Source organism: Notolepis coatsorum (assembly GCF_963971535.1).
Source record: "Notolepis coatsorum genome assembly, chromosome: 1".
NCBI lineage: Eukaryota > Metazoa > Chordata > Actinopteri > Aulopiformes > Paralepididae > Notolepis > Notolepis coatsorum.
This window is the reverse complement of record NC_140165.1, coordinates 119,389,813-119,403,777: the sequence shown is the minus strand read 5'-3', so window position 1 is coordinate 119,403,777 and position 13,965 is coordinate 119,389,813. Positions and strand designations below refer to the sequence as shown.

Genomic DNA, 13,965 nt, shown 5'->3' with positions numbered 1-13,965 from the left:
ATCATTTGCAGATGTTAACTTTTTCATCACCTGTTACAAATGTTGTAGACAGCTTTCGGATACACCCTTCTTTGTGACATCAAACAGTGACAGAATTAGGACTATAGATAAATGCAATTTTATTAACATATAAAATACATACATTGTTGAATGGATACATTAGCAGAGCCAAGCTAACGTTACATTTGAATTATGTGTTTGTTCCTAATGTGTTCTCAGTATATTGCGGTATGTGATGATGACACGGGGGTAATAATTATTTGTATTTTCAGGCTGTATAGGCGCCGATACAGCCTGAAAATACAAATAATTATTATCCTCGTGTGTCGTGTCATCATCACATACCGCAATATACTGAGCACACATTAGGAACAAACACATAATTCAAATGTATAACGTTAGCGCCCACCACATCAAGTACGTCTACACAACATATAAGAGTTGTAGGTCGGAAATGATGGAATAGATTTACCAACAAAAAAGGTGTTTAGCCTGCTCATACCTTAAAAGCGTGGGGCAGCACGAATAACTTGGCTCTGCTAATGTATCGTGCTTCCATTCAACAGACGGCAACACACGTCGAAGTCAAGTCTCACTCGCATGATACTTCCTCTACATACTCTGTCCTCCTATATTTGTGTATGTATTTTATATGTTAATAAAATTGCATTTATCCATAGTCCTATACCCAAGGTCGGCCATCACATTGAGCAGTGGTTGGTATTTGATATACTTGTCCCGGATTGTATTTAGTGGGTAATACCTGCAGTCTTGCTTTGATGGTAAATTTAAAAACATCCTCACCAACAGCGGCATTCTTAAACACTGAGTGTGAGACTGAGTGGTCAGCAAACTCCAAACAAGCTAGCTTTCCCTGTAATCTGAGTCCACGCCAGTTGTTCTGAAGGTCCAGATTAACACTGAAAGTCTGCGTTTATTATTTTGTATAACTTATATATTGTTTATATATATAAGATATATATATTTTCACGTCATCTGTTTGCCTAACAGTATTCATCATTCGCCCTTTGTATATGTCCCATGCTTCACGCCGTAGGCGCCAGTGCGTGCGCCCCTCTAGACATGTTTCAGAACATGTTCAGACATGCCCGGACAAATGAGAGAGCGCATTGATCTGTGTGGGTGAACAGGCTCAGTCCTCAGGTAACCAATATAGAGTGTGTTGTGGAGAAGACGTTTCTGCGCGGTCCACAGGAAAACTAACAGAGTGAGAGAGAAGTAACGTTGGTGCAGTTGTGAACAGGACGGCAAGGCAACGTATCATATATAGAGAGCCGTACGGCTAATTAGATACAACTATAATATTGTCGAGCCATTATTGGCGCAGTATAGTGACTTGTGTAAGCGAAGTAACGTGGAGAGACTTATAGTTGTACCCAGCGACGTGCTGGACATAACTACTCATTGAAGACTTCCTGCGGGTTAGCTTTAAGTACAAACGGAGCTAACTAGCTATCATCCATGCCAACGGGCTTTTGGACTAATAGCTATTAATCCTGCCATCGGGCGCTAGTCCGTACGAGACCCTCTTTCCCAGCGACGACAGGATTATCCCACCAGTCTGCAGTTTCTCTGGAGTCGGAGCTCCAGAGAGAAGTACCGTCTCCATCCACCATCTTGCTTTTCCCTGTACCGCTTCGCTTCGTCTCCGTCTCACTCCATTCAGAGCTCCAACGGTTGGGTACCCGTAGTATAGGAACTATCGTTACCGCGGACATTGTGGCATTGATATTAAAGTGATAACAGGAGATCTGTGTTCATATTCTATGTATGCTTTCTATCCCTATTAAAGTGATTGTTTAACTCGGTTTCACTGTCCCCTCGCAGTTAATGGAGTGTCCGCCATTTTGTGTAACTATATTGTCTGGCTAACTAATATCTCTAGTAGTGGTTTAATCTAAACATTTAAATACAGTCAGGGTTGTGTAGCCCCTTAGCTACACCAGTGCTGCCTGATCTCAGACTGCTTCATGCTGAGCAGAACCCTCCTTGCAGAGTCTCTGTGCAGTTCGACAGTCTCTTCCTGCGGTGTTGTGATGTTGGCCTTCACAACCACACAGGGGTCTGTGATCAGTTCATCAGAGACAGGGACTTCAGTCTGTGTGTTGGTGGGTCTTGTCCATTTCAGCTGAACTCCAGTCTGGTTGCAGAGGTCATTGAGATCTGGCCAGTCAGACCAGACCCCGGAGCCCTTGGCCAGAGAGTCCAGTTTCCCAGAGTCTTTCTTCCTGAAGCCGAGGAAGTTATTCTGGTCTGCGCTGGCCAGGGGGGTCTTCCTTCTGCGTAGATCCAGCAGGAGAGAGGCCCTGGCCATTTCTCTGACGGTGACATCATCATTGTTAAGCATGTGGAGCAGGTGGGCTAGCCTGGTGGCTATGTAGGTCCACTCGACATTGGGGACTCCCAGCCCTCCCTCTCCACATGGGAGAAAGATCATGCCCTGTGTGGAGTGTGTGTTGAGGCCTACACACACACACACACACACACACACACACACACACACACACACACACACACACACACACACACACACACACACACACACACACACACACACACACACACACACACACACACACACACACACACACACACACACACACACACACACACACACTCCCCAGCCACACACACACACATACACGCACACACACACACACACACACGCACACACACACACACACACTCCCCAGCCAAAATAAGACCATACGATTGGTCCTAAATCTGCCACCTCAAACCCATATTGAGCCATGTCACTTCAATGAGGTGGGATGGCTCCCTGTGGAGCAGAGGGTCTCCTTTCTGAAACTGGGACATATGTATAAAATGTTAACTGGATCTGCCCCCAGATATTTATGCTCTCGTATTGTCCTGCGTGGCCAGGTCCACGGACGACAGTTACGGTCTGGACAGCTCTCAGTTTATGAGCCTAGAAAGGGTTCCTATTCACAGAATGGCTTTCTGTCTACAGCCTGCCGGCTGTGGAACTCTCTGCCCAGGGCCATCCAAAACTCCCCCACTATTGCTGTCTTCAGGAGGGGTGTGAAGCCACAGGTTGCAGTGGGTGCTTGGCCACCACTCTTGAAGAACAGGAACATGACATGATGTAATGAGGCTCTTTCAGAAAATGGTTTTGTCTATTTTATCTACTTGTTGTATCTATCTTATCTTCTTGACTCTTTCTTTGTGATTTATTGTATTCTTCTTGGGACCATGTTGGAAACAAGTCGACAGACTTTCACTTGTTATCCTTGTACCCCTTGTTTTTATACTTTTGTATAAATTGTATGTACTAAATAAAAATCAAATCAAATCAAATCAAATCACACACACACACACACACACACACACACACCACGGTCAACTTCGCATAGTCAAATTTCATTGTTCTCATGTGCTCATATTCGTGGTCTATAATCAGTTCAACCTGTATCTTGCTCAGCTCTGTGGTCAACAGTGTCAGACTGTGGTTGTACTGGGCAGCTCCTAGTGGTCAACAGTGTCAGACTGTGGTTGTACTGGGCAGCTCCTAGTGGCCAACAGTGTCAGACTGTGGTTGTACTGGGCAGCTCCTAGTAGTCAACAGTGTCAGACTGTGGTTGTACTGGGCAGCTTCTAGTGGTCAACAGTGTCAGACTGAGGTTGTACTGGGCAGCTCCTAGTGGTCAACAGTGTCAGACTGTGGTTGTACTGGGCAGCTCCTAGTAGTCAACAGTGTCAGACTGTGGTTGTACTGGGCAGCTCCTAGTGGTCAACAGTGTCAGACTGTGGTTGTACTGGGCAGCTCCTAGTGGCCAACAGTGTCAGACTGTGGTTGTACTGGGCAGCTCCTAGTGGTCAACAGTGTCAGACTGTGGTTGTACTGGGCAGCTCCTAGTGGTCAACAGTGTCAGACTGTGGTTGTACTGGGCAGCTTCTAGTGGTCAACAGAGTCAGACTGTGGCTATACTGGGCAGCTCCTAGTGGTCAACAGTGTCAGACTGTGGTTGTACTGGGCAGCTTCTAGTGGTCAACAGTGTCAGACTGAGGTTGTACTGGGCAGCTCCTAGTGGTCAACAGTGTCAGACTGTGGTTGTACTGGGCAGCTCCTAGTGGTCAACAGTGTCAGTCTGAGGTTGTACTGGGCAGCTCCTAGTGGTCAACAGTGTCAGACTGTGGTTGTACTGGGCAGCTTCTAGTGGTCAACAGTGTCAGACTGGTTGTGCTGGGCAGCTCCTAGTGGTCAGAGTGTGGTTCTACTGGGCAGCTCCTAGTGGTCAACAGTGTCAGACTGTGGTTGTACTGGGCAGCTCCTAGTGGTCAACTGTGTCAGACTGTGGTTGTACTGGGCAGCTCCTAGTGGTCAACAGTGTCAGACTGTGGTTGTACTGGGAAGCTCCTAGTGGTCAACAGTGTCAGACTGTGGTTGTACTGGGCAGCTCCTAGTGGCCAACAGTGTCAGACTGTGGTTGTACTGGGCAGCTCCTAGTCAACAGTGTCAGACTGTGGTTGTACTGGGCAGCTCCTAGTGGCCAACAGTGTCAGACTGTGGTTGTACTGGGCAGCTCCTAGTCAACAGTGTCAGACTGTGGTTGTACTGGGCAGCTCCTAGTGGCCAACAGTGTCAGACTGTGGTTGTACTGGGCAGCTCCTAGTAGTCAACAGTGTCAGACTGTGGTTGTACTGGGCAGCTCCCAGGTGTGAATGTGTGGAACTGTGTGAATGTGAAGCAGGGCGTTGCTGAAACGCCCCAGGGCCAACTGGAAAAAGAGACTGAAGACTCAGCGTGGATTATTGTATAGAAACAAGGCGTGTTTTTTTTTTTTTTTACTGCCAGTCAGACAAAAAACATTGTACAATCAACAATTATGTCTGTATTTGATTATTGTGACATTATGTGTATCGCTGCTGTCGGGACAAAACCTCATAACTCCATTTTTTTATTTTATTTTTTATTATATAAATCAACTCCGTAGATCATCCTCCATATGTGTGTGTGGGTTTTACAAAGTTTAAACAATGGGAAAGCATTAAACCGATCATCTGTCTAAATCTCTTAACTCTATTCACCCTCAAATCTGTGTTAGTTTTTTTCATCTGCTGAAAAGTTGGGTTTTTGGAGTTATGAGGTTTTGTCCCGACAGCAGCGGTATGCATGTGTCTCCCTCCACCCTCCACCGCATGCCTCAACCCTAACCCCCAGATGCTATGTATCATAGTGCATTCTGTTTTATCACTGTAGATAAAATGCCATTGTGTTGAAAAAGTGGGATGGCCTTCTTTAAGAAACCCATATTCGGCTCAAACAAGGGACTAAACACGTTTCGCAATTATGACACATCAATGTGGAACGCCCTACCCAAAGCTGTAAAGGAATGTGAATCACTACCCACTTTCAAAAACACTCTCAAAGAACACCTACGGGAGACTGCAATTCGAAATGGCCCCTGCAAATGTCCTAACACAACCCCCTCCAATGTACAGTAAATTACCAAGTATGGCTTTGTCAATATTCCAATGTACAGTGTATTGATTGCTTTTAAATGCAGCACATAATTATGGCACTAGGTCACAGGATTATAGCTTTAGCTACACCACATGTAAAAACTGAGCTTGGTGAAACTGGTTTTAAATGCTATTATGCTCTCTACAAAAAGAAAACTTTGAAATTATAACATTTCATTCCGTTAGAACATTAAGAAAAAGTCTTGAATGTTTAAATGTTGATTTGTAATAATTTCTTTTGATATCCTTTGATCTACTTGTTTGACTGTTGTTCAACTACTGTGATCCATGTCTGAACTGTCCAATGTGTTTGTATGTCTACACAGGTCTCTCTTGACAAAGATATCTCATCAATCACAATGAGACGACCTGTAAAAAAAACGTGCCTTGTCTTGATGGAAGGTTTGAGCGTCAGGATGTATATCGGGTGGCTGTTGTTTGCTCTGTTTGCTCTGTTTACTCTGATCACAGGCCACACCTGCAGCGTCTCTCCTCACTGGCTCTGAGCCAGCGGAATAAAAGCCACAGCATCAGCAGTTGACATCCCACTCCTGCTTTCATTTAACAGGGAAACACACACCGAGGGCAAAGAAAAGTCACAATTATATTCAGCTGTCTGTTAGTAAGATAGATCAACATACAAGTCACCATTGTTGCAGCTGACGCGCCTTGCTCCAAATGTGTGGACAGTAAAGCAAAGTGGCAAAACGTCCACAAAGTCCTCATCCAAGTCCTGTGGGTATTGTCTGTCTCTTCAACTTTTCTGCAGCTGAGCGAATTTCAGTTCTGAAGTCACAAACGGGCAGGACTCCAGTACCAGAATCTACAGGGATTCCAGCGTCAAAGCCTAGATCTCAGTCAGCTCCACATCCATCTTTCTCAGAAGACAGGATCGATGACGTCCACGGCTGATCACCTGGCGCACCAGAAGGAGAGAGAGCGGGGCGTCGGCACCAACCAGCGGGCGGTGAAGTTCTCCCGGCGGCAGGACTACCGGACCCTGCGCCAGCGCTGTCTGAGGAGCGGTGGGCTGTTTGAGGATGAGCTGTTCCCACCTGAAAGCGCTTCACTTGGCTACAACGAGCTGGGACGCCATTCAACCAAGACCAGGGATGTGGTCTGGAAGAGACCCAAGGTGAGAAGAAGCATGCAACTTGAAATACTATAGAATAAAAAGATATTCATTTCTATGGGGATATGCTTTGAATAATATATGAACCCCAGTACAGATGCATACAAATTATAATGATACTGCTAGCATGTAGAGTTACTATCTTCTTATTGTTAAACTGTCAATGAATAGTGCTGAGAAATAATGTGTGTTAATTCATTATTTAAATATTAATAATCACCAAGAGCTGATCGGTTTTGACTGTGGCCTAGTCATCTTTATTAGCCAACTTGTGCAGTATAGTCAACCTGTATTCAATGAGCCATTTCTATTTTCAAAAGCTATTTTGGCAGCTGAAAATATCATTGGCTAATGAAATTCTGAGTCCATATCTCAGGCCTAAGATCCCACCGAGAAATGAGGTCTTCTACATTGGTACCATAGATTAAAAAAAAATTATCCTAATTATTAAGAAAATAATTAAGAGAAATCACAAAATGACATACTGAATACTATTCTATCATGTAAAAATGACTATTGAATAATACTCCACTCAGTTCACAAGCATGTGGATCAGAATCATCAATAGTTGTTTTTATTCTCAAAATGACGATTCACATCTAAACACTGTCTCTTTCTCCTGAATCTACTGTAGTCGCAGCAAATCCGGACACCTGAAATCAAATCCCTGTTTTTGCAGTGAGACTTGTTGATAGAAAATACAGAATAGCAGATGGATTTTCTTTTCTGGTAAATATTTCCCCTCTCTCCTTTGTTATCATTACAGGAATTGTGTTCCGACCCGAAGTTCATTGATGATGGAGCCACAAGGACAGATATCTGCCAAGGCTCTCTGGGTGCGTAACAGTGAATGAATGAATGAATGAATGAATCAATGAATGAATGAATGAATCAATCAATAAATTACTCAATCAATCAATCTATTAATGAAGGTCTGGAATGTCCAGGATATTAATGGCTGGATGGATGGATGGATGGATAGATGGATGGACATTGGAAACATGTACAGTAGAAAGCTATTACTAATTTTGCCCAATCTCAATGGGCCACCATTTAAATCATACATCTGTCTAGACTTTGAAACAATCACTTCTGTGGTTTGTATAGTGTCATATTGTGCATACAGTGCGTTTCTCAATCCTCATCCAGAGCAACCGGGTACAAGAAATGATTCATGATTCATGTTCCTTCCGTGTTAACCATGCAAACATATACAAAAATATTTACAGTACGCCGGTCCACCACAAAATCCCACAAAACGCATGTCCCAACCTGACATGTATGTTGACACGCAGTCTCTCCCCCCGCTCTGAGTCACCCTGCTTCCATCACACTGCAGCCTATACTTACCTGTGGCCACACCTGTACGTTATCTCTATTCCAGGTGATTGCTGGCTCCTGGCTGCCATAGCCTCTCTGACTCTGGACCAGCGTCTCCTGGCCCGCGTGGTCCCTCCTGGACAGGGCTTCACCGACGGCTATGCTGGGATCTTTCACTTCCAGGTCAAATGCACTTCTTTTTTAAAGATTTATTTTTAGCATTTTTACAGAGCTTTAGCAACAAATAAAATAAAACTTGAAACTTGAACACGGTAGGGCGGCTGGGTGGCGCAGCGGTCTAAGCACTCGTCACCAACGCAAGAGACACCGGTATCGAATCCGGCTGTCAGCGTTGCCTCCGGCTTGGTCGGCCGTCATACTGGCTCAATTGGCAGAGTCAGCGGGAGGGAAGCCGGTGGGGTGGTGTTCTGGTCGTTGTAAACAGCGACTCCTACAGGTTGGTCAATCATTATTCTATTCTATTCTATTCTATTCTATACTTTCCACAAGCTAGTTGTCCTTCCGCGTTGCTCTGATTGGCCACTGACCGCCCCTGCCTACGCTAGTTATGAGCGTAGCGTAGAAATAATAATGCGAGAACGAGCGGAGAGGGGGAGAGCGGAGGGCGAGCCTCACACACACGCACTTTGAAATGGGTATCACAGTAGTACGCCCTACTGTAGAACATGACATATCAGCATGACATCTGATTTATTAATGCCAATATTAAAGATTTGGGACAAACGCAATTGGCACAACTATAAATGATGGATTAGTCACTCAGTTTTTACATCTGCTGACTTAGCTCAACTCGTTCATCAGCTGGCTGTGGAGCCTGTGGTCACAAGTTCAAAACACTCTTAGTTCATTTTTTTTTTTTTTTTTTACGTTTAATTAATTTATCCACTCTGGTTGGATGGTGTGTATGTATATGTATGTATTGTGCTGTATAATGACAATACATTTGAATCAAATCTCATTTTGAAATGGTTTGAATGGCAGTTATTAGAGCATATAGTATACTACAGCCTAATTACCATTGAAGTACACTGTATATGGACGTCATCGGGGATCACAGTATCCTATATACCCACATGATCCCAGATTCAGAGATTTAAATCCTCCAACGACTAATACAGCACTGAGTTTATCCCATGAATTAGAGCACAGTTTATTCCCCTATCCAACTAATTTACCACAGCAGGAGAAAATGTGGTAACAGTGGCTCAGGAGGAGGTGGAGTGTTCGTCTGGTAATTGGAAGGTTCCCGGTTCGATTCCGGCTCCCCCCGGGCAGCGCGTCGAACTTAACCCCTAACTGCCCCCGATGAGCAGGTTGGCAGCTTGCATGGTCACCTCCGCTGTCGGTGAATGTGAGGCACGCTTTGGATAAAAGTGCTATATGAAAGCAGTCTATTTTTAATAAGCCGTGGACCCATTTGATAGGATATTTTCCCCCCATCTGAGAAGATAGTTGTTGTTAGATATGATTTAGTTCAGACTTCCATAACCGTTTATACTGTAGGTGGGGAGATAAGCGTGGCGAGTGAAACCACTTTGAGGACCGATGCACTACACTCACTGAGTTGATCCTGTATACGACGTCATTCTGTTCCCCAGTTCTGGCAGTTTGGTGAGTGGGTGGATGTGGTGGTTGATGACCGTCTGCCAACCAGAGACGGGAAGCTGCTGTTTGTCCACTCAGCCGAGGGCGCTGAGTTCTGGAGCGCCCTGCTGGAGAAGGCATACGCTAAGTAGACACAATATTCCTACAGTTTCTATTGCCTATTTGTATTGTTCCTATTACTTCCTATTACCTGGATAGCTTGGAGCGGGGTCATCCCTATGTTCCCCGGGTTCTCTGTTCCCCGCTCCCGAAAAAAGGGTCCTATGTTCCCCGGGTCCTAGATCAGCCATTCTCAAACAGTGGGCCAGTGAGCGCCATCGAGTGGGCAGCGGAGGCAGCCTAACCCAGGGGTTCCCAAAGTTTTCAGGCCGCGACCCCCCCACTATTATAGGAGGTATATAAAAAGTTAAAATGTAATTATTAAAAAAAAAAATTATAAATGGAAATGTATGATTGAAACATGTAAAAGTTCAAACGCACACACTCTAATAAGCATTGGAGGCTTTTAACCTGCAGGGCCGGACTGGGGAAATCATTCAGGCCAGGAAATTATAGTGCAAAATATAGCCCCAGTCAGGCCACTTTTTAAGCGAGGGGTCCCCCACCAGGAAATTTGTGTTACAAAGACTTCATTTCCTGCATTCTGGTGCAGGGATTGTTTTATTTGTACTCTTTAAATGTTTGTGATGGCATGACTGCATAATTTTTTTTATTTTTTTTTGGAAATCATCTGGCGACACAAACAAGAGAAATGGAATTGAGAATGTTTCTGGAGGAAAGAGAATAATATTGTTGGCTACTGTAGGTGGTAGGCTATTGATTGCGTGTGTGTGGTTCAAATGTTAAACTTCTATTCCTAAAAGAACACTAGCGACAGAGTTGTGTGAGGGTGTGGATGGTGCATGTTTTCTGTATGAATGCAGCGGGGAAATAGGACCCGGGGAACATGGAGACGCTCCCCTTGCAGCCAGATAGGACATTGGTGTCTTCTATCTTCTTGTCTTGATTCTGGAGAAGATGATAAATACATTCATTTCGTTTTGAGAGTTATTGAGAGTTAATGCGTTTGAATATGGCCAGCAGTGATTTACGATGACATTGCATCCTTGTGCGGTGTTAATTACAGCTCCATGAGATGATGTAGATGGGAAAAAAACAGCAATACCTCGTATAGGGACTGCTATACCTAATGATATGAATTTCCTGAATTTCCCCCAAGGGGATCAATATCTTATCTTATATTATCTTTTACTATCTGGCTGCATGTTAGCCTAGCTTAGCACAATGGATGGAAGAGGGCAAGGCCGGTTAGCCTAGGCATTGTCCAACTAACACCTCTCCCGAAGGCTAACCGGCCATTCCATTCATTGTGCTAAGCTAGGCTAACATGCAGCTTTCTACTGAACGCACAGAGAGGAAACTGGTATCTATCTTCTTGTCTCTCTCTGGAGAAGATGGTAAGCTAATTTCCCAAAATGTTGGCATGTTCCTTTAAGATTCTTATTGTTGATCTTGAATAAGGCCTGAGGACCTAAATGGCATCTATCTAATGGAGTGTGCAACATGTTCTTCCTGGATGGTAGGGCTGTACCGAATGTCATTTTTTTAACATTCAAAGCTTCTATTGAAGTATTCAAACGAAGCTTTGAATGTCTATACATTTTCTTTTTTAAACTTTTTAAACTTTTTAAACTTTTTTTTTATTAAAATTTGTTCTCAAACTAAATCTTCAATTTGAATAAAGTGATTAATCTGATTAAATTAGTATTTTTTTTATTAAATCAACTTTCTTTAATTAATATAACTCATCAGTTTCGTCAACATAAATAATCCAATAAGGGCACGGTTGGTATGAAAGTGATGGTGACGTCTTATAGTATAATATTATAATATTAGTGTAGCCTAATCTTTAACTGCAACTGTGAAGAAAACCCCCATTGGTTTAAACAGATTGAATAGACACAAAAAAATGATATAACAAATTAATATTTTTTTTATTACATTTTACATTTACATTTAGTCATTTAGCTGACGCTTTTATCCAAAGCGACTTACAAGTTCTGTACGACAAGCCATCAGATTATTAAACATTTTAATTTCGAATGTTGGTTTAAAATTCAAACGTCAACATTATATGATGGAAGCTTCGCAGCATTCGGTGCAGCCCTACTGGATGGACTATCAATGTACCTGATCAATAAGTGTCCTTTTGATAACCAGTGCCTTGTGTCCTGCAGGGTGAACGGCTCCTACGAGGCTCTCAAAGGGGGGTCCACCTCTGAAGGGTTCGTGGACTTCACAGGAGGAATATCGGAGATGTACAAGTTGGCCAAAGCTCCGGCGCATCTCTTCAAGATCCTCCAGAAAGCCCTGGGGCTGGGCTCCCTGTTGGGCTGCTCTATCGATGTAGGTCGCTCTCTTCTGGGGCTGGGCTCCCTGCTGGGATGCTCTATTGATGTAGGTCGCTCTCTTCTGGGGCTGGGCTCCCTGCTGGGATGCTCTATCGATGTAGGTCGCTCTCTTCTGGGGCTGGGCTCCCTGCTGGGATGCTCTATTGATGTAGGTCGCTCTCTTCTGGGGCTGGGCTCCCTGTTGGGATGCTCCATTGATGTAGGTCGCTCTCTTCTGGGGCTGGGCTCCCTGCTGGGCTGCTCCATCGATGTAGGTCGCTCTCTTTTTCTTTCTTCTTTCAAAGGAACACGCCAACATCTTGGCAAATGCTCTTCAGACGAGAAGATAGATACCAATTTTCCTCTCTGTGCATTCAGTAGAAAGCTATCCGTATATATATGCAAGCAAGCCTAGCTTAGCACAAATTAATGGAAGCGTATACGGACCACTAGCCTAGCTGAACACTCTGGGAGAGGCCAACAGCTAGGCTAGCTGGTCCGTATCATTCATTTGTGCTAAGCTAGGCTAGCTGGTCCGTATCATTCATTTGTGCTAAGCTAGGCTAGCTGGTCCGTATCATTCATTTGTGCTAAGCTAGGCTAGCTGGTCCGTATCATTCATTTGTGCTAAGCTAGGCTAGCTGGTCCGTATCATTCATTTGTGCTAAGCTAGGCTAGCTGGTCCGTATCATTCATTTGTGTTAAGCTAGGCTAGCTGGTCCGTATCATTCATATGTGCTAAGCTAGGCTAGCTGGTCCGTATCATTCATTTGTGCTAAGCTAGGCTAGCTGGTCCGTATCATTCATTTGTGCTAAGCTAGGCTAGCTGGTCCGTATCATTCATTTGTGCTAAGCTAGGCTAGCTGGTCCGTATCATTCATTTGTGCTAAGCTAGGCTAGCTGGTCCGTATCAGTCATTTGTGCTAAGCTAGGCTAGCTGGTCCGTATCATTCATTTGTGCTAAGCTAGGCTAGCTGGTCCGTATCATTCATTTGTGCTAAGCTAGGCTAGCTGGTCCGTATCATTCATTTGTGCTAAGCTAGGCTAGCTGGTCCGTATCAGTCATTTGTGCTAAGCTAGGCTAGCTGGTCCGTATCATTCATTTGTGCTAAGCTAGGCTAGCTGGTCCGTATCATTCATTTGTGCTAAGCTAGGCTAGCTGGTCCGTATCATTCATTTGTGCTAAGCTAGGCTAGCTGGTCCGTATCATTCATTTGTGCTAAGCTAGGCTAGCTGGTCCGTATCAGTCATTTGTGCTAAGCTAGGCTAGCTGGTCCGTATCATTCATTTGTGCTAAGCTAGGCTAGCTGGTCCGTATCATTCATTTGTGCTAAGCTAGGCTAGCTGGTCCGTATCATTCATTTGTGCTAAGCTAGGCTAGCTGGTCCGTATCAGTCATTTGTGCTAAGCTAGGCTAGCTGGTCCGTATCATTCATTTGTGCTAAGCTAGGCTAGCTGGTCCGTATCATTCATTTGTGCTAAGCTAGGCTAGCTGGTCCGTATCAGTCATTTGTGCTAAGCTAGGCTAGCTGGTCCGTATCATTCATTTGTGCTAAGCTAGAGCTAGCTAGGGTCCGTATCATTCATTTGTGCTAAGCTAGGCTAGCTGGTCCGTATCATTCATTTGTGCTAAGCTAGGCTAGCTGGTCCGTATCATTCATTTGTGCTAAGCTAGGCTAGCTGGTCCGTATCAGTCATTTTGTGCTAAGCTAGGCTAGCTGGTCCGTATCAGTTCATCTTGTGCTAAGCTAGGCTAGCTGGTCCGTATGCATTCATTTGTGACTAGCTAGGCTAGCTGGTCCGTATCAGTCATTTGTGCTAAGCTAGGCTAGCTGGTCCGTATCATTCATTTGTGCTAAGCTAGGCTAGCTGGTCCGTATCATTCATTTGTTCTAAGCTAGGCTAGCTGGTCCGTATCATTCATTTGTGCTAAGCTAGGCTAGCTGGTCCGTATCAGTCATTTGTGCTAAGCTAGGCTAGCTGGTCCGTATC

At 44.4% G+C, this 13,965-nt stretch overlaps 1 protein-coding gene across 1 annotated transcript in view; it reads left to right on the top strand.

The window, feature by feature from the left end:
* Window positions 1–6,077: 6,077 nt before the first annotated feature.
* The window catches only part of LOC311248855 (calpain-2 catalytic subunit-like), a gene marked incomplete at its 3' end in the record, with an annotated part of 14,856 nt that continues 6,968 nt past the window's right edge, over window positions 6,078–13,965 (top strand). The window contains exons 1-5 of the mRNA XM_084338085.1: window positions 6,078–6,640; window positions 7,404–7,473; window positions 8,022–8,140; window positions 9,577–9,710; window positions 11,821–12,244. Of these exons, the coding sequence (XP_084194211.1) occupies window positions 6,401–6,640; window positions 7,404–7,473; window positions 8,022–8,140; window positions 9,577–9,710; window positions 11,821–12,244 (987 nt within the window). The 5' untranslated portion in view covers window positions 6,078–6,400. The remainder of the gene's footprint in view (window positions 6,641–7,403; window positions 7,474–8,021; window positions 8,141–9,576; window positions 9,711–11,820; window positions 12,245–13,965) is intronic.